At 52.3% G+C, this 18,563-nt stretch overlaps 1 protein-coding gene across 1 annotated transcript; it reads left to right on the top strand.

Moving 5' to 3' along the window:
• Positions 1-2,321: 2,321 nt before the first annotated feature.
• Cercam (cerebral endothelial cell adhesion molecule) lies at positions 2,322-15,717 on the top strand. Its single transcript, XM_021236189.2, is given in 14 exon segments — positions 2,322-2,655; positions 2,657-2,679; positions 3,989-4,099; positions 4,247-4,364; positions 5,426-5,560; positions 5,651-5,855; positions 9,712-9,831; positions 10,109-10,185; positions 10,261-10,367; positions 11,838-11,970; positions 13,476-13,603; positions 13,774-13,977; positions 14,737-14,989; positions 15,205-15,717. Coding segments are annotated over 13 exon segments (1,779 nt in total). The 5' UTR covers positions 2,322-2,490; the 3' UTR covers positions 15,205-15,717.
• The last annotated feature ends 2,846 nt before the right edge of the window (positions 15,718-18,563 follow it).

Genomic DNA, 18,563 nt, shown 5'->3' with positions numbered 1-18,563 from the left:
GATCTGGTGTCTGGTGAGGGCCCGTTCCTTGTACCTTGTAGTTTGAGGGCCTCTCTCGGGTTTTCTTTATTTTTGCCAAATAAATAAATAAATAGCCAGGCAGAGGTGGCATATGTCTTTAATCCCAGCACTCAGGAGGCAGAGAAAGGTGAATCTCTTGAGTTTGAGGCCAGAGATTTACAGAGCAAGTTCCAGGACAGCCAGGGCTACATAGAGAAACCCTGTCTCAAACAAACAAGCCAAAAAATGTGTTCATGTGTTTGACAAATTTGCATGGTTGTTCACATGTGCACCAGAAGTGTCTGGTGTCTGCAGAGGCCAGAAGAGGGCACTGGATCCCCTGGAGCTGGGGTTAGAGATGGTCGTGAACTTCCATGTAGATGCTGGGAATTGAATCCAGGTTCTCTTGCAACAACAGTCCGTGCTTTTAACTGCTGAGCCATTTCTTCAGCCCCATCTTTTTGTTGTTGTTTTATTTCTCTGTGTAGTCCTGGCTGTCCTGGAACTCACTCTGTAGACCAGGCTGGCCTTGAACTCATAGAGATCCACCTGCCTCTGCCTCCCGAGTGTTGGGATTACAGGCGTGTGCCACCAATGCCCAACTCTTCAGCCCCACTTTTTAGTGATCATTTTTGAGACAGTCTTAATTTAGCCCAGGCTGGTCATCCTCCTGCCTCAGGCTCCTTGGTGCTATAATTGCAAGTGTCATCCACCAGACTCAGCTCTTCCTCTCTTCTTCTTTTAAATTATTAATGCTTTTACTTTTTTTAAAAAAATGTGCATTGTTGTTTTGCCTTCGTGTAAGTCTGTGCACTATGTGCATGCCTAGTGCCTGAGGAAGCCAGGCTTTAGATCCCCTGGAACTGGAATTACAGACAGCTCAGACAGTTGTTAGCTGCCATACGGGTGCTGGGAATTGGTCCTTTGTTAAGAGCAGTCAGCGCTCTTAACCCCTGAGCCATCTGACCAGCCCCTCCTGTCTTCTTAGTCCCATGGCATTGTTGATTAGGTTTCAGCATTTGAGTGTTGGCGGGCACACTCTGGTCACAGCACCCCTATCACTAATACACTGGGCAGAGGCTCTAGATGTGTAGGATGGGGCAGCTTTAGGGAGAACCCTCCTTTGGGGAATGGGGATGCCTTGGGCAGAGGCTGGCAAGCAAGAGGGAGGACTCTGGCTTCCTGAGCCCAACAGGAAGCTGAGACCAAAGCTAAGCTAGAGGTGTTTTGTTGTTGTTGTTGCTATTTTTTTTTTTTTTTTGAGACAGGGTTTCTCTGTATTGTGGAGCCTGTCCTGGAACTCGCTCGGTAGACCAGGCCGGTCTTGAACTCACAGAGATCTGCCTGCCTCTGTGTTCCGAGTGCTGGGATTAAAGGCATGCGCCACCAACACCCCGCTACACTAGAGATCTTACTTCAGCATTCAGCCCCCAGGATTCTGTTCATCATCAGGTAAACCCTTTCTTTATCGAACCTACTCCTCCCATCGGGTCAGTGGAGATCGTGAGCCCCAGCCTAGAGTGCACCTTCCCTAATGTCCAGAGAAGGCTGAAGGAGAACCGTGAGAAGCAGACCATTCAAGTGGAGGTGTGTGTGTGCTCTTCCAACCTAGCTCAGGCTCCATGCAGAAAATGAGACACAGAGAGCCCCAAATGCATTAATTCTCAGCCTGTGAGGATCAGGAGACTCAGGGAAAGTGACTGTCTTAGGCTGGTGACAGATACCCAGCTGGAACTTTTGGAGCTCCCTATGCCCCCCACCCCAAGAAAGGTTGGAGATTTCTTTTCACCCCAACAGGATCCTAATACTCACTCTATCCCAGAGGAGGTTGTATCTCCTATTTTGGAGGAGGGCTGGGTCACCATCAGGGCTTCTGTGGTGGCCTCCAAGTCCTACACTCAGTCTGAGTGGGCTCTGCTTTCTTTAAGGGCCGGATCTTGGAAGATGAAGAGAGGACACGTACGCGCTCATATCAGCGGCACCCGGTCCCCGCCCCAAACCGGGGCTTGCCCTCCAGTCGGTCGCGTCATCTGGAGGGTATGTGGAGTTCCCGCATGGGGCCGCCAGAGGGCGCCACAGACGGAGCAGGGGTCGGGAGCCGAGGCTCCCCGCCAAGCCGGCAGCGGGTCTACAGCTACGGCTGAGGGTCAGGGAGCCGGGATTCCGGGGTGCCCGAATTCCAGGAGTGAGATGAACGTCCAGGGTGCGAGCGGTCCACCATTGCCCCCGGATCTTCCCTTCCTTGCCGTTGCCTTTTGAGGTCCACACAGAGAGGGCAGCCCGGGACGTCTGGAGCAGGTGTCTGGCCCTGGACATCTAGGACCTGGGTTGAGAAGAGGGCAGCAGAGCGTGCGGGCATCCGCGAGGGTCACGGGGGCCCCACTGCTGTAGCCACGCCCCTCAGAGACCCCGCCTCCATGCCCCGCCCGTCCCACCCCCCTCCCTGCCGCGGTGGGAGACCCGGGGGCCTCCACAGCCACGAGTCCCGCCATGAATGTTTTCTCGCTCCTACCTCTGCTGCTCCTGCTGGGGCGCCGGCTCCAGGCTGCGGGTGTCACGGAGTCAACGCTGCCCACTGTGGTCCTTGCTATCCTGGCCCGCAATGCCGAACACTCTCTGCCCCACTACCTGGGCGCACTGGAGCGTCTGGATTACCCCCCGGGCCAGGCTGGCCCTCTGGTGAGAGATCCATGGGTGGGCACATCTGGGCATCAAACCCCAGGATCCAGGACAGCCTGGAGGCCTCATCGCTCCTGTCCAGACACCACCCGGGCAAGCTCCTCCCTCCCAGACATGCCTGTAGGGCCTCAAGCCCTTCAGCAGGGTCCCTAAGCCCTCTAGGGGCAAGGGCAGACCTCTGAGGCCTTGGGTCAGCCCAAGGACACCCACTCCTCCTTTGGGCCCCTACTCCTCCCGGGCTTACTCTGTGTTTAAGTTAGGCCTGTCCTTTCCTACCCGGCTCTTGGAGCTCGCTTTGCATCACGGTGGAGACCTGTGGTCAACTTGATTTGGAGTAGAACAGAGTAGAAACTTCTGGAATCCCCAGGGACCCAATGTAGTAAGGATCAGTCAGACTGGAAGTTTCTAGGGAGCAGGTGGAGGGAGCCCTCAGCTCCAGGCTGCGTGCTGGACAGGGGCATCAGGCTGAGTCCCCTCGTCAGGAGTACCGCCAGCCTCTCTGGGTAGAGTGGCTGGTGGTTTCAGTCCCATAGGTCGCTGGCCGGAGCTCCCTGGCTACAGCAGCCTGTCTATAAAAGCCTAAACAGGGAGGAGCCCAAGCTGAGACTGGAGATAAACTGCTCCTCGCAGCACACCAAAGTTGGGCTTGGGGTGGAGCTGTGACCTGGCCAGGCTGCCCACAGTCACCACAGTTTGGGAATTAGTTCCCACCCTTGTAGGACTTGACACGTAGATAGTTTTCACTTCTGGGGAATTGGTTTAAAGGGGCAGCATCATCTAAAACCTGGCTCTTGGCTAGGCCTCCCACCTCCTTTATAAGAGCCCCTTCCCCAGCAGAGAGAAAGCCGTTCTCCATGGTAACAGGGCTCCGGCCTTTAGAACTTCTCAGGGTGCTCAGAGCACGGTGGAGTCCTAATTACAGCTCAGGGTAGGGAAAGGCAGTGACTCTTGTTCAATTCAGAGATGGGACGGGCCTGGCTTGTGGTGCCATGAAGATGGAAGAAATCGAGGGGACGGACGCAGCAGGTACAACCCTTCAGGTCAAGTGCGTCTTTCACAGTGCACCCAGGCCAAGGATGTGGCTCGACCGTCGAGGGCTTGCTCCCGATCCCCCAGGACAGTGCCCAGAGTCAGAAGGGAGGATGTGAGGCACAGAGAGGGGAGGGACTTGCCTGAGATCACACAGCACCTCCTCTAGCTCCTCCATTGCTCTCAGGACAGACTAGACTTGAGGGTTCCCAGGGCACCTGGGGGGGGTGCAGCCCTTCTGTGGCTGTGGTCTCTCAATCTTGCTACCCTGTGCCCACAGGTGTGCCACCGATCACAACGTGGACAACACCACAGAGATGTTGCGGGAGTGGCTGGCTGCCGTGGGCCGTGACTACGCAGCCGTGGTCTGGAAGCCTGAGAAGGAGGCCAGGTAGTAACCTGAGGGCAAGGGTGTTGGAAGAGATGGAGAAGAGCTGTTACCCGGGGTTACAGCCCCCAGAGCAGAGCAGGGCTGTGTCCACGGCCCTGCTGAGAGGGAGAGGTTCCTAAAAGAGAATCCAACCTCTTCCCCCCTCAGGCCCTACCCAGATGAACAGAGCCCCAAACACTGGACCAAAGAAAGGCATCAGTTTTTAATGGAGCTGAAGCAGGAGGCTCTGACCTTTGCCAGGACCTGGGGAGCTGACTACATCCTGGTGAGGAAGTCTGGTCTGGGGTTAGGTGGGAGGCATTGGTATCAGTCCCCAACAGAAGTCTTGGTTATGACCAAACCACAGGCTGGATCTTTTTAGATTGAGCTGAGACCCTGTATTGGCTCCTTGCATACTAGGCACTAAACCTGGATCCTTGGACAGATATGAGGTTACATGTTGTGCCTAGATTCCTGGACTTTTGCTTAGAGTATAAACCAAATCACAGGACTAGAGTGCAGAGTATATTTTTAAAAATATTTATTTGGTTTTTCAAGACAGGGTTTCTCTGTGTAACCCTGGCTGTCCTAGAACTCACTCTGTACCTTCCCTTGAACTCAGAGATCCACTTGCCTCTACCTCCTGAGTGCTGGGATTAAAGTTGTGTGCCACCACTGCCATGGGCTTATTTTTGTTTTATGAAAGTGGGTGTTTTGCCTGCGTGTATGTCTGTATGTCGTATGTATGCAGTGCTCACAGAGGCCAGAAGACCTCAGACCCCCTGGCAATGGAGCTACACTCAGTAGTGAGCCACCATATGACAATGGAGCTACACTCAGTAGTGAGCCACCATATGACTGATGGGCTTCAAACTTGGGTCCTCTGGAAGATCCAGTAGTGCATCTAACCACTGAGCCATCTCTCCAGTCCCCTCAGACATACCCTCTGATTTAGATCTCAGATGAGATTCTCAGAGCTGCTACCTAGTCTGCTCCAAGCCAGCATCTCAGAACGGCCTCTGGTCAGAATGGACTGTGATGGTTGGGACCCCCACATCATTTATTTGTATCCTGTGTGTGTGTGTGTGTCAATGTGCGCACACCATGCTATGGATGTCAGGGGACAGCTTTCAGGAGTTGGTTCCTTCCTTCTGCTGTGTGTGTCCGAGGTTGAACTCAGGTTGTCAGGCTTGGTAGGGCCTTACCTCTCTAGCCACCTCTCTGGTCCCAGTTAGGTTTCCCTGTGGATGCAAGCGCCCAGAGCCACTCTGAAGGAGTTCCCACTCAGTGAGCTCTTTGGTCCTGAGGCTCCGACAGGATTCCTTGTTACATCCTCCTTCTCCAAAGTTTGCAGACACAGACAACATTCTCACCAACAACCAGACGCTGCGGCTTCTCACAGAGCGGCAGCTGCCGGTGGTGGCCCCCATGCTGGACTCCCAGACCTATTACTCCAACTTCTGGTGCGGGATCACTCCCCAGGTGAGGCTGGGAGGACGGACTCAGCACTGAGCCTCGGGGCCTTTGGGCCAGCAGAGGCCTGGCCTCAGCCCCAAACATTCCTCCCTTCAGGGCTACTATCGCCGCACAGCTGAATACTTCCCTACCAAGAACCGCCAGCGCCAGGGCTGCTTCCGGGTCCCAATGGTCCACTCCACCTTCCTGGTGTCCTTGAAGACTGAAGAGACAGCCCAGCTCGCCTTCTACCCACCCCATCCCAACTATACGTGGCCTTTTGATGACATCATTGTCTTCGCCTACGCCTGCCAGGCTGCTGGTGAGGACCAGGCCTCCTTGAGCATTCCTTGGAGGCCCCCGGGCCTTCGCACCGGCTGCTTCTCCCTACTTAGCATTCCCTTTCCACCCCACAATTCATCCTGTCAGCTCCTGCTGGACCTTTCTTAAATCCGCTGACGAGTGGAGGAGATAGGCTTCTGGCTCTCCCCATTTTGGTACTTTCAGATATTGCTTCACGGGGAACATATTTATTTATGGAACACCTACTGTGTGACAGGCGCTAAGGAGACAGTGGTCGTGAGGCTGTCCTGGAGCCTGCAGTCCAGTCAGTCAGAGGACCTCACAGATGAGTGTCCAGTTGTGACTGACAGGAAGGAGGCCTTGATTATAGGTGTTCCAGGAGCCCAGGTCAGAGTGGATTTAGTCAGAGAAGACCTCAGAAAAGAAGAGAACTCTTAGGCTGAGATCTTAAGTGTGGGCAGGGAAATAACAAAGAAAACAGCAAGAAAAAGCATTTTCTTTCTTTCTTTCTTTTTTTTTTGGGGGGTTTTTTTTTTTTTTCGAGACAGGGTTTCTCTGTGGCTTTGGAGGCTGTCCTGGAACTCACTTGGTAGTCCATGCTGGTCTCGAACTCACAGAGATCCACCTGCCTCTGCCTCCGGAGTGCTGGGATTAAAGGCGTGTGCCACCAATGCCCGGCCTTTTTTTTTTTAAGATTTGTTTTATTTTGTGAATATGGGTGTATTGCCTGCAAGTCTGTCTGTGTACCATATGCCTGCATGGTGCCTGAGGTGGTGGTGGGTGCTGGGAATTGAACCTGGGTCCTTTGTAAGAACAGCAAGTGCTCTCAACCACTGAACCAACTCTGCAGCCCCAGGGAAAAGTATCTTAAAGTGGAGAGGCGGGCATATGCAACGGCCCCATGATAGGAGGAGCATAAGAAGGCAAGTGACTGGGGCCCAGTGGAGGTGCACAGCACAGGTAAGGCAGGGAAGTAGACGAGGCCAGCCTTGGGCACCTGGTGGACACACGCCTGGTCTTCAACTGTCTGTGCTGTGTGCCTTCAGAGGGTCACATGATCACATTTGCAGGTGAGATCACACTGGTGTGGGTGTGTCCTGCTCCGTCACTCCCCCCTTACTCCTTTGACACAGGGTCTCCCACAGAACCTGCAGCTAAGCTGGTGGCCATTAAGCCCCAACAGTCCTGTCCAACTCCTAGCTCCAGCTGGGGTTGCAGGCATGCACACATTTAGGGTCTTGTTTTGTTTTGTTTTGTTTTTACATTAGATTCAAACTCAGGTCTACAAGCGTTGAGCCATCCCCTCAGCCCTGATACTGATTTTTTTATTTAATTTATGTATTTGTCTGTGTGTGTATGTGCGTGTGTGTATGTTTAGTGTGTAGTATGTGTGTAGTAGTGTGTATGTGTGTTTTGCCTGCATGTATGTCTGTGTGAGGGTGTAGTGTGTGTGTGTGTGTGTGTGTGTGTGTGTGTGTGTGTGTGTGTGTGTAATGTAGTGTTGGGGATGGAACCCAGGGCCTAAGCATACTAGGCAAGAGCTGTACCCACAGGCTATGCTCCTCAACCCTACTGTTTAATTTTTTGATGTATGTTAAGCATACATTCTACCACTGAGTCACACCCCCAACTTGCCAGTAGGCTTTTTAGACAAGGTCTCACTATGTATCCCTGGCTAGCCTGTAACTCATTATTTAGGTAGACCAGGCTGGCCTCAAACTCACAGAGACCAACCTACCTCTGTCTTCAAAGTGCTAAGATTAAAGGCATGCACTACCATGGCCAACTTGGTAGGGTTTTTTGTTTGTTTGTCTTTGTTTTTCAAGACAAGATTTCTCTGTATAGCCCTTGCGCTGGAACTCCCTTTATAGATCAGGCTGATCTTGAATTCAGAAATCAGTCTGCTTCTGCCTCCAAAACGCTGAGATTAAAGGTTTGTGCCACCACTGCCCAGCTAGTTTTTTTTTAATTGTTAAAAAATTAGTAGTGTCTGTGTAGGTATGTGCACATGAGTGTAGGTGCCCATAGAGGCCAGAGGCACTGGATTTCCTGGAATGAGAGGCTGTGAACCACTTGACGTGGGTGCTGAGAACTGCACTCACAAACTTGGGTCCTTTGCAGGAACGGTGTGTCTCCTAAGGTCTGAGTCATCTCTCCAGTCCCTCAGTAGATTCTTCCTCTCTAGAGGGCGAGGCAGTAACTAGAGTACCCTCTGCAGCTAGTGAGCGATTTTTTACTTTTATATTTATTCACTTTTTTATGGGGGAGGGAAGTACATGCATGCCATAGTGTGTGGAGATCAGAGAACATCTTGTGGCAATAGGTTCTCTATTTTCTTATTATGTCTGTCTGTCTATCTATCTATCCATCATCTAGCTATCTGTCTGTCTTATTTTTATGTGCATTGGTGTTTTGCCTGCATGTATGTCTGTGTGAGGGTGTCAGGTTCCCTGTAACTGGAGTTACAGACAGTTGTGAGCTGCTATGTGGGTGCTGGGAATTGAACCCAGGTCCTTCAGAAGAGCAGCCAGTGCTCTTAATGACTGAGCTACCTATCCAGGTCCAGGTTCTCTATTTTCAACATGTGGGTTCCAGGTATAAAACTCAAGACATTAGGCTTGGTAACAAGCACCTGTCCCTGCTGAGCCATCTCACAACATGCACAGTGGAGTTGTTTTTTTAAAGATTTATCACTTATTATTTATTTATGTAGCTCTGACTGTCCTGGAACTCACTGTGTAGACCAGGCTGGCCTCAAACTCAGAACACTGCCTGCCTCTGCCTTTTGAAGACTGGGATTAAAGGTGCACACCATTACACCTGGCATTATTTATTTTTATGTTATGTGCATGAGTGTTTGCCTGTCTGCATGTATGTATATGTACTTCATGGGTGCAGTGCCTGAGGAGGCCAGAAGAGGGTGTCTGACATCATGAACTGGACTTAATGGCAGCTGTGAACTAAACTAAGGTCTTCTGTAAGAGCAGCAACTGCTTTTAATTGCTGAGTCATTTCTTTTTTCTTTTTTCTTTCTTTTTTTTTTTTTTTTTTTTTGGTTTTTCGAGACAGGGTTTCTCTGTAGCTTTGGAGGCTGTCCTGGAACTAGCTCTTGTAGACCAGGCTGGCCTCGAACTCACAGAGATCCGCCTGCCTCTGCCTCCCAAGTGCTGGGATTAAAGGCGAGCGCCACCAACGCCCGGCTTGCTGAGTCATTTCTCTCTTGCCCTGTAATTATCTTTAAGAGGAAAGTTACTTAGAAAGGAATTGTCTGGGTATAAGTGGTATAAATCCAATCCTAAGAACACTGGGTATGATGGCATATGCCTTTAATCCCAGCACTCCAGATCTCTGTGAGTTCAAGGCCAGTCTAGGCTACATGGGAAGTTCCAGGCCAGCCAACACTACAAAATGGGACCCCCATCTCAATCTGCCTTCCTCCTACCAAAAACAAAAACAAAAACCCAACAATCCCAAGGAAGAGATAAAGATAAGATTAAGGCAATGATGTTGGACACCCTGCTTGAGAAGGTTGCAGCACTGGAATTTGAGCTCAGACTGAGGTGTGGCTAGGGCTCTGGCTATCTGGTGATGGGAAAACTTTGCTGAGGATCGGGGAGGGTTAGAGGTGTCTATTAAGTCCTCAAGCAAGCAGGTGCCCTTAAGGTACTGGTGTCCCAGAAGGGGTACTGATTGTCTTGTCCACAAGGTTCTGGGGAAGCCTGCAGAGTGTGGACAAGTGAGCTGCAAACTGCGGGAGACATGGCCCGGTGCCCTCACCTCCGTGACAAAACTGAGTCCCACATAAGACTTGGGTCACGGGCAGTGCCTACTGAGAGACACAGCCCAAGTCCAGCACTCAGGGCGCCTCTCTGCAGGGGTCTCGGTGCATGTGTGCAATGACCATCGCTACGGGTACATGAATGTGGTGGTGAAGCCCCACCAGGGACTGGAGGAGGAGAAGACCAACTTCATCCACCTGATTCTGGAAGCACTAGGTGAGGCCTGGGGCCCCGCCTCCCCCCAGTGTGCCTTCCCTTGGCATAGACTTAAGCATGTTTGGGTGCCAGCCTTGCTCTGAGCTTGTGTCATGACAATCAGCATGCCCCTTTCCCTGCGGTACCTCGGTCTTTTGATCTGTACAATGGGTAGGAGCTCAGGGAGCCCATCTGGACAGGTGTTCTGCTGGAGTCATAGGAATGAAGCTGGGGCTGGACTCCAGGGTGTCTGCAGGGACTCACACCCGGAAGTTGGGGGTGTTGTTTCCTTTTACAGTGGATGGGCCCCCCATGCTGGCTTCAGATCATGTGTCTCGGCCCCAAAAGAAGCCCAACAAGATGGGATTTGATGAAGTAAGTCTCCATCCGATGGGACTGGGGTAGGGTGGGTGAGCGGCCCCTCCCCAGGCTCACCGCTGCTTCCTCTAGGTCTTTGTCATCAGCCTGGCCCGCAGACCCCAGCGCCGGGCTCGGATGCTGAGCTCTCTCTGGGAGATGGAGATCTCTGCTCAGGTGGTAGATGCTGTGGATGGCAGGTGAGACGCCCGCAGATGGGGCTCAGGGACTGTGAAACCCATCTGAGGTCCTACGAGTAGACAACCAGGCTAGTAGAATGACCTTCCCGAAGACCCACGAGGGGGCCACACAGGGCCTGAGTCCTGCTGGCTCAGGAGTGCCAGAATAGGCCAGCAGGACAGACATCCTCCCCAGCCCACCTTAGGAAGGAGAGTGCTGCACAGGGTACTCCAGGACCTGGGCTGAGGGCTGCCACATACCGAGGTCCCATTCCTCAGCCTCACTCACAAAAGACATACACTCATGCTTTCTTTTTTTGGTCCCTAAGGGTCCAGTGAGACGCTTAGGATCCAATGCCTGTAAAGTATTCCAAGGGGGTAGGCAGCTTCAGGGATGTTCTCCATGTTTTGAGAGTTGGGCACCTGAGGGGCCAGAGTGTGGTGTGCTCGTGTATGTGGCTGTGTTCCACAGGGATCCAGAGGCCAAACTACAACTGCTACCAGAATCATGTGACCCATATGCCAAGTGCTGTCTGCTTCAAATACCCAGGTCTTTTTTCTCACATATACATAAAAATTATATATATATATATGTATATATATCACAATTTTACATAAATAATATGCTTTGATCATATTCTCTTGTTATTCTTTTAGGAATTTATTTAGAAAAATTTCAAGCTTATTTGTGTGTATGAGGGCGGACACGTGTCACAGCGTTCCTGTGGAGGTCAGAGGGCAAGTTTTAGGAGTCATCTCCTTCCACTGTGGGACCTGGGGATTGAATTCACATTCTCAGGATTTCAGGTCAAACACTGTATCTCACTGAACCATCCTACTGGTCCTTAGCTTGTTTTTTTTTTTTTTTTTGAGACAGGGTCTCATGTAGCTAAGTTTGGCCTTAAACTTGCTGTAGAAATGAGGATGACATTGAACTCCTCATCTCTCTGCTTCTACCTCCCAGGAACTGGGATGACACAGGTGCACCAGGAGTTGCTTCTTTCGTCGGTCTTCCTCTCTCCTTCCCCCCCTCCCTCCCACAATATAGGATCTCACATAGCTCTGCCTGGCCGGGAACTCACCATGTAGACTGGGCTTGGCCTGGAGGCACACAAAGATCTGCCTGCCTTTGCCTCCCAAGTGCTTGGATTAAAGCTTGCACCAGTATACCTGGCTGTCCTGTGGGATGTCTGCCCTTTATTGGGCCTTGGTGCAGAAAATCTCTGACAGGTTGTCCACTCATCCCGGGGTGCCTCCCCTGCCACAGATTTTGTAAGTCCATCCTCCTGGGGCTTCCTTAAGGAGGCTAGAGTTCTAAGGCTAGAGGCTGAGCCCGGTTCGTGGCAGCTTCAGGTCACACGGAGGAGTTACAAAGCTGGATCCTCCTTTAAACAAGTGTCCTGTGTGATTCTCTCCAACACGTACAGGCAAGGCCCCTCTGGATGGAGGCCCTGGTTGACACTTGTCACACACTTACCTTGTGTCTCATAGGACTCTCAACAGCAGTATCCTTAAGCACCTTGGTGTAGACCTGCTCCCTGGCTACCAGGACCCCTACTCGGGCCGCACACTGACCAAGGGTGAGGTGGGCTGCTTCCTCAGCCACTACTCCATCTGGGAAGAGGTGAGGATACCTGCCCTCTGGACCACGCCTGTGGGGAGAGCAAGAGGCTGGCTGTCCCAGTCACTGCTGTGTGCCAGGCACACAAGTGGTTGAGTGCATAAATGCATCCAAAAAGAAGGTTCACTGAACCTTCTCTGTGGTCAGCACTTCCCTGGCACCCCTGAGAGGTGGGTGACCTTGTGACCTTGCTTATTCTATTGTCTCTGGTAACCAGGGGAAAAGAAACCGTGTCTGTCCCATGCCTGCAATGGAGAGATCCTGTGGGTGGGGAGATGGCTCAGTGGTCAAGTGCTTGCTGGGGAAACAGGAAGACCCACAAAGAGCTGGGTGCAGTAGGGCACCTCTGCAACCCCAGTGCTGGGGGACAGGTCCTGTGGGTTTGCCTGGCAAGCCGGTCTAGATGAAATGGAAAGCTTCAAGTTCGGTGAGTCACCCTGCCTTAAAAAATAAGGTGGGTGCTTCCTTTAATCCCAGCACCCGGGAGGCAGAGGCAGGTGGACCTCTGTGAGTTCAAGGCCAGCCTGGTCCACAGAGAGAATTCCAGGACAGCCAGGGATACACAGAGAAACCCTGTCTTAAAATTAAAAAAAAAAAAAAAGGTGTCATGATATAAAGACATTCCAGTATTGACCCCTGGCCTCCAAATGTAAGCATATGAACACACATAAAAGGAGGGAGACAACTTGGGGCTCTAGAGGGTGACAGAAATCAGAAGAGGGACCCGAGGAGGCATTTTGTGGAAGAGGTGTATGGTTCTGTTAGTCTACCTTGCCTTGGGGGCAGAGAGGGCAGGGAGCAGAACCTGCTAGGCAGGAGAATATGGGCGAATCCCTCCAGGCGGGGGGAAGGGGAGCCAGGAAGACAGTTTGGTACATGTTGGGACTTGGCTTCAGTCCTGGCTGGGGCAGCAGTGCTAACTGGAGGGCATTGAGTCCCCGAGGGCACCCCCTCCAGGAGACAGTGAGTGTGTGCCTTGTTTTTCCTTCTCCCATTGCCAAAGAGTGTGCCCACGTGTGATCTTGTTTCTATTTACCATCTGTGAACGAATTGAGGGGATGACTCAGTTGGCCCTTTACCTAGCTGATTTCACATTTTCCTGTTATAAAAAGTAGCTTTTCTTGGTGAGTTTAGAGGTTGGACTCTGTCACACACCTACCCACCCCAGCTTCAGATGGCAGAGCAAGAACCTGTGCTTCTGTGAGGCTGAGCAATGGCTCCTGGGAGAGCATGGTTTTCAGTAAATGTAGCAAGCCCTGTGATTGTCACCATGGTTCTCTCGGATGCTAGACACGGGTGTGGGAACTCAGAGGCCTTGAATACCAGAACAAGATGGATTTCAGTCCCCAGGCAGTGGGAGCCCCAGCAGGTTTTGGGGTAGCTACATAATGTGGCCAGGGCTAGGTATGTGGCACTTAGCCAGGAAGAGTCTGCTGGCCTGAGTCTAGGCAGGTAGGAACAGGGAGGCTCAGATCTTTGAGTTCTTTCCCCTGTCATGTGTACCACAGGTGGTTGTCAGGGGCCTGGCCAGGGTCGTGGTGTTTGAGGATGACGTTCGCTTTGAGGACAACTTCCGGAGGCGGCTGGAACGACTAATGGAGGATGTGGGGACTCAGAAGCTCTCATGGGACCTGATGTAGGCAGACTGCCTCTCAGGGGCAAGGGAGAAAGAATATGCCTCTGGGGTCTGCTTCTTATTCTGGGATTCTAGCTAGCACGGCTGCATAGCCCAGCCTTAGCATAACTGGAAGGCCAGGACATCCTAGGCTCTGTAGTGACTCCTGTCATCCTTGGTGTCGTTTGCAGCTACCTTGGACGGAAGCAGGTGAACCCCGAGGAGGAGGTGGCCGTGGAGGGTCTGCCTGGTCTGGTGGTGGCTGGGTACTCCTACTGGACACTGGCATACACCTTGAGCCTGGCAGGTGCTCGCAAACTGTTAGCCTCCCAGCCTCTGCAACGAATGCTGCCTGTGGATGAATTCCTGCCCATCATGTTTGACCAGCACCCAAAGTAAGACCTGGGTGGGGTAGGGCAGGGTCATCCTAGCGAGGGGCCTACTGCAAAAATCCCTTACTAGGCAGCTGGAAAGAGGGAGATGGTCAAGGTCACCCACATGACCTTGATGAACCCACTCCAAAGTTGCCCAGGTGTCGGGCTTGGCTAGGTGTGAACACTGTGTTGTCCATTTCCATGTGGGTTTTAGCCTTTTGTGTGTGTGTGGGGGGGGTTCTCTCTGTGTGAGAGCCTTGGCTGTCCTGAAACTCGCTCTGGCTGGCCTCAAACTCACAGAGATCTGCCTGTCTCTGCCTCCCACATGCTGGGATTAAAGGTGTGTGCCACCACTGCCCAGCTTGTTTTTTAATTTTTAATTTTGTATATCTGTGTGTGGGTATGTGTTTACGAGTGTAGGTGTTCAAGGAGGCCAGAAGAGGGCATCAGATCCCCCTGTAGCTGGAATTACAGGCAGAGAGCCGCTTGATGTAGGTGCTGGTTCACTGCACAAGCAGCGAAGGCTCTTAAAGGCTGAGCCATCTCTCCAGCCCCTGCCCATGTGGCTTTCAATCATATGACTCAGTATAGTTCCTGTACTGAGCCTCAGGGTCCTGTCATGGGATATTATTTAAAGTGCCACTTCTCAAGTAGCTGTGAGGACTAATGGGCAGGGCAGAGGCATTGCAGACCGTCGAGGCCCCCATTTTGGATTAGCATCATGGAGTCTAGGAGGAGAGTCATTTCGGTCCACCTAAGCTGTCTTCTTCTCACTCACAGTGACCAGTACAAGGCACACTTCTGGCCTCGGGACCTCCAAGCCTTCTCAGCCCGGCCTCTCCTTGCCTCCCCCACCCACTATGCAGGAGATGCTGAATGGCTCAGTGACACAGAGACATCCTCCCCCTGGGATGATGACAGTGGCCGCCTCATTAGCTGGACCGGCTCTCAGAAGACCCTTCGAGGCCCCCACCCGCACCTGGCTGGCAGTAGTGCATATAGCCTCCATCCTCATCCCAGGGATGAGCTCTAGGTAAGGCTGGGCCCGAAGAGGACCCGTCTGTGGCCTGGGCTTTCTGCCCTGGGCGTAACTGTGTCACAGCTCTCCAGCTTCTTAGCTCCTCCACCTCGAGCTCTTCCTCTCTGATTTTTGTCTCCATGTGGTCTCTGTGTCTGTCTGTCTCCTCAGCGGCTGGTGTCTGTGTCTAACTCCAGATCTTTCCTTTTCTTTCTTCTTGCCCCCTGAAGCCCTAGCCCACAAGGTCTGAGTGGGAACTCCAGAGGAGCAGCGAGAACAGAGAGGGGGAGTCGACAGGAGCCGCAGAGCCAGCAGAAGCCTGACTGCTGCCTTGGGCTCAGCCATTCTCCCACCCTATAGACCCATCCCAGGTTGGGAGAGCCACTCAGAGACAGGATCCCTTCCCTGAAAGTCACAAGGTGAAAAGACGAGATTCGGAGACTCTTGATTCTGCCTGCAGCTGTCGAGTCCAGTAGGCTCAGGAACAAGGGAGGCCTCAGCTTTTGGATTTTAAGCTGGCCAGACCAGACCCCAGACTCCTGCCCTCTCTGAGGACTCAGCTGCTGGGGCTACGTTGCCTCCATCTACCTCCACCTCAGTGCCTCCCTGGCCGCACATCTGGGACTCACTATCACCCTCTTCCCTGGCTGGCAGAAAAGTGCAGGAAGGTGGGAGGCGCATCTGGTGCGCGGCACACAGTAGGCTTTCAATAAAAGTCCTCTGCATTAGCACTTTATACTTCACTAACGGCTGAGCCTCTTTGCTTCGCACCAGGCCTGGGCAGGAGGACCTCTGAGTTAGGGACCGAGAGGGAGGGCACGGGAGGAGGGCTCCAGCTGGCAGGCGCTTGCCTCCTTGCTGGGCACCCATCTCCCCTTTGGGAGTGGACACTCCTGTCACCATCAGCCGTTGTTCATCAGGTTGGGCCTGGTCAAGGTCCAGCCAGGGGTCACCCCCACTCCGGCCTTTCAGATTTCTGCCCTGTGACTGCCAAGAACTTTGCCCCAGGGGAGATCCAGGGTTCTGTTCTGGCCCTAAGAAGTAGTGCCACCAGAAGGCGCCAGGTGGCAGAGTGCTTACCCGGTGGGCCAGGATGCTTTGCTTCTCTGGACCTACAATGGAAAGGGAGGGTGTTAACCCACTGAGATAGCAGAGATGTAATAGGCTGCTCCACACTGTGCACTTCTACCTTGGAAGTGGGGACTTCCCTCCTTCCACAGTCGCAAAGGACCAGGTTTCTGGGCGTAGCAGCTGTCGGGTGCTCGTCCTTTGCTGGCTGGAAGACTGAGTAGGAGGGAACTCCCGGTGTTGACCATGGCTACCTTCGCCCTTACCAGCACAAACAGGCTCCCAGCTTCAGAGGCGCCCCCTTTCCACCACGTCTTCTGGACGTGGGTTATGTGAGCACCCAGCCCTGGCAAAGTCCACTGGTAACCCCGAGACTGGGCTGCCAGAGGGCTCTGCCCTGGGGTGAGAACCTGCCATGGCTCTGAGAACTCTGGGCCAGAGCTGAGGGTGAGGTGGGTGATGGGGAGTGAGTGACTTTTCCATCCTCTCATTCATCCTGTGAAATCTGATGAAGTCCTTGGGGCTGAGACTGGTGCCTCTGTGTGGAACCCCTGTCCACTACTCAGAGGTGTCGGCCATTACCAGCACTGAAGGCAACAAAACACTGTAAACCACCGCAAGCCTGACATGGGGGCTGGGTGGATGGCGGCAGTCAAGAATGTGGGCCGCTCATCCTCAGGGCCTGGGTTCAGTTTCCAGCACCCACATGGCAGTTCTCAGTTCCAGAGGATCTAACTCCTTCCTCCGGCCTTCTTGTATTTGCGCAGTGTTTAAAAAAATATAAATCAGGGCTGGTAGTGTACTTGGGCAGCAGAGGCAGGAGGATCTCAACTTTAAGGCCAGCCTAGTTCTCATACTCAAACCTGAGGATTTGTGGATTTTTTTTTGAGACAGGGTTTCTCTGTGGCTTTGAATTGTGGTTTTTTTTTTGTTTCCTTTTTTTCTTTATTTTCTGTAAGATTTATTTATTTTGTATACAATTACATATACAGTGTTCTGCCTGCGTGTCTGCCTGCAGACCAGAAGAGGGCACCAGATCTCATTACAGATAGCTGTGAGCCACCATGTGGTTGCTGCAAATTGAACTCAGGTCCTCTGGAAGAGCAGCCTGTGCTCTTATCCTCTGAGCCATCGCTCCAGCTCCTATTTTTTGTTTTCAAGACAAGGTTTTTTTCCATGGAAGAATTGCCTGTTTTAGAACTCATTCTTGTAGACCAGGCTGGACTTGAACTCACAAATACCCTGCCTCCTGGGTGTTGGGATTAAGACATGTGTCATTACACCCAACTGATCTGTGTTTTTAACAAGTTCGCTGGTGCTGCTGATGCTGTTATGCTGTTAGTTCGTGGACCACATTCTGACTCTAGTATCGTCCCTGAGCTCAACAGCCATCCAGGGCTCAAGGACACTGAGGGACAGTTCAGAGGATTCAAGAAGACCAAACCCTGAGGGTCTGGGAGGGTTTCTTCCAGCTCCTCCATGGACTGGAAGGCAGCGGAAGAAAAAGTCAGCCTACTCTGTAGTACTGATTCCCTCTCCCCAGGGCAAGGCTGTGGCAGTTGCACTGGGGCCCCAGAGCAGGTGTTCCTGAATGGAGACATCTTAATCAGGCCCTTGAGTAAACGGAGAGGCCTCAGCCAAGGGGACCGAAAGACGTCCCTCAGTACAGAGTTGTGTAGCTGGGGCCAGGACTGCAGCCCAGAACAACTCCTTGAGGTAAACATAGGTAGCCGTAAGATGGACTGTTCATGCTTACATGTATGTGCACCATATGCATGCAGTACCCATAGAAGCCAGAAAAAGGTGTTTGAGCCCCTGGAACTAGAGTTATAAAGAGTTGTGAGCTGACATGCAGGTTCTGGAAGCAAACTTGGGAGCTTTAGCTGCTGAGCCCTCTCCCCAGACTTCTCTCACTGGCTCTTTATTGTTTTGTTTCTTACAGTTCTGGGTTTGCACTTGCTTGGCCTTGTTCTTTTTTAAAAAAACATTTATGCATATTGTTATTTTGCCTGTATGTATGTCTGTGTGAGGGTGTCAGATCCCCTAGAACAGGAGTTATAGACAGCTGTGAGCTGCCATGTGGGTGCCAGAATTGAACCCAGGTCCTCTGGAAGAGCAGCTCTTAACCGCAGAGCCATCTCTCCAGCCCCACTTGGCCTTGTTCTGTGGTCTGCCACTGAGCAGAACACGTTCTCAGCATATACATATACATGTACATATACATACAATTGTTGCTTGTGTGCATATGATTTCAAGGCCGGCCAGTAAGTGGTTCATCTCTGGGAGACTCTGGTTCTCCTTTTGCCAACAGTCATTGTCCGGAGGTGGGACCCCGTGAAATCCCCCCCCCACATTACTTTTGGTATTGCCATGGTTCCAAACTTGTTTATATGACCCTTTCCAGGAGGGACTATTTCACAGCAGACTTCCTGGTATTCTGTCTCCTGACCTGGAATGCTCACTTGGATGCCTCGAGTTCAGAGTTCAGTCATTATGATCATGGAGGGGAGCGTGGCAGCAC

This window comes from Mesocricetus auratus, unplaced genomic scaffold (assembly GCF_017639785.1).
Source record: "Mesocricetus auratus isolate SY011 unplaced genomic scaffold, BCM_Maur_2.0 Super-Scaffold_100004, whole genome shotgun sequence".
Lineage (NCBI taxonomy): Eukaryota > Metazoa > Chordata > Mammalia > Rodentia > Cricetidae > Mesocricetus > Mesocricetus auratus.
This window is presented reverse-complemented; position numbering and strand designations above follow the sequence as displayed.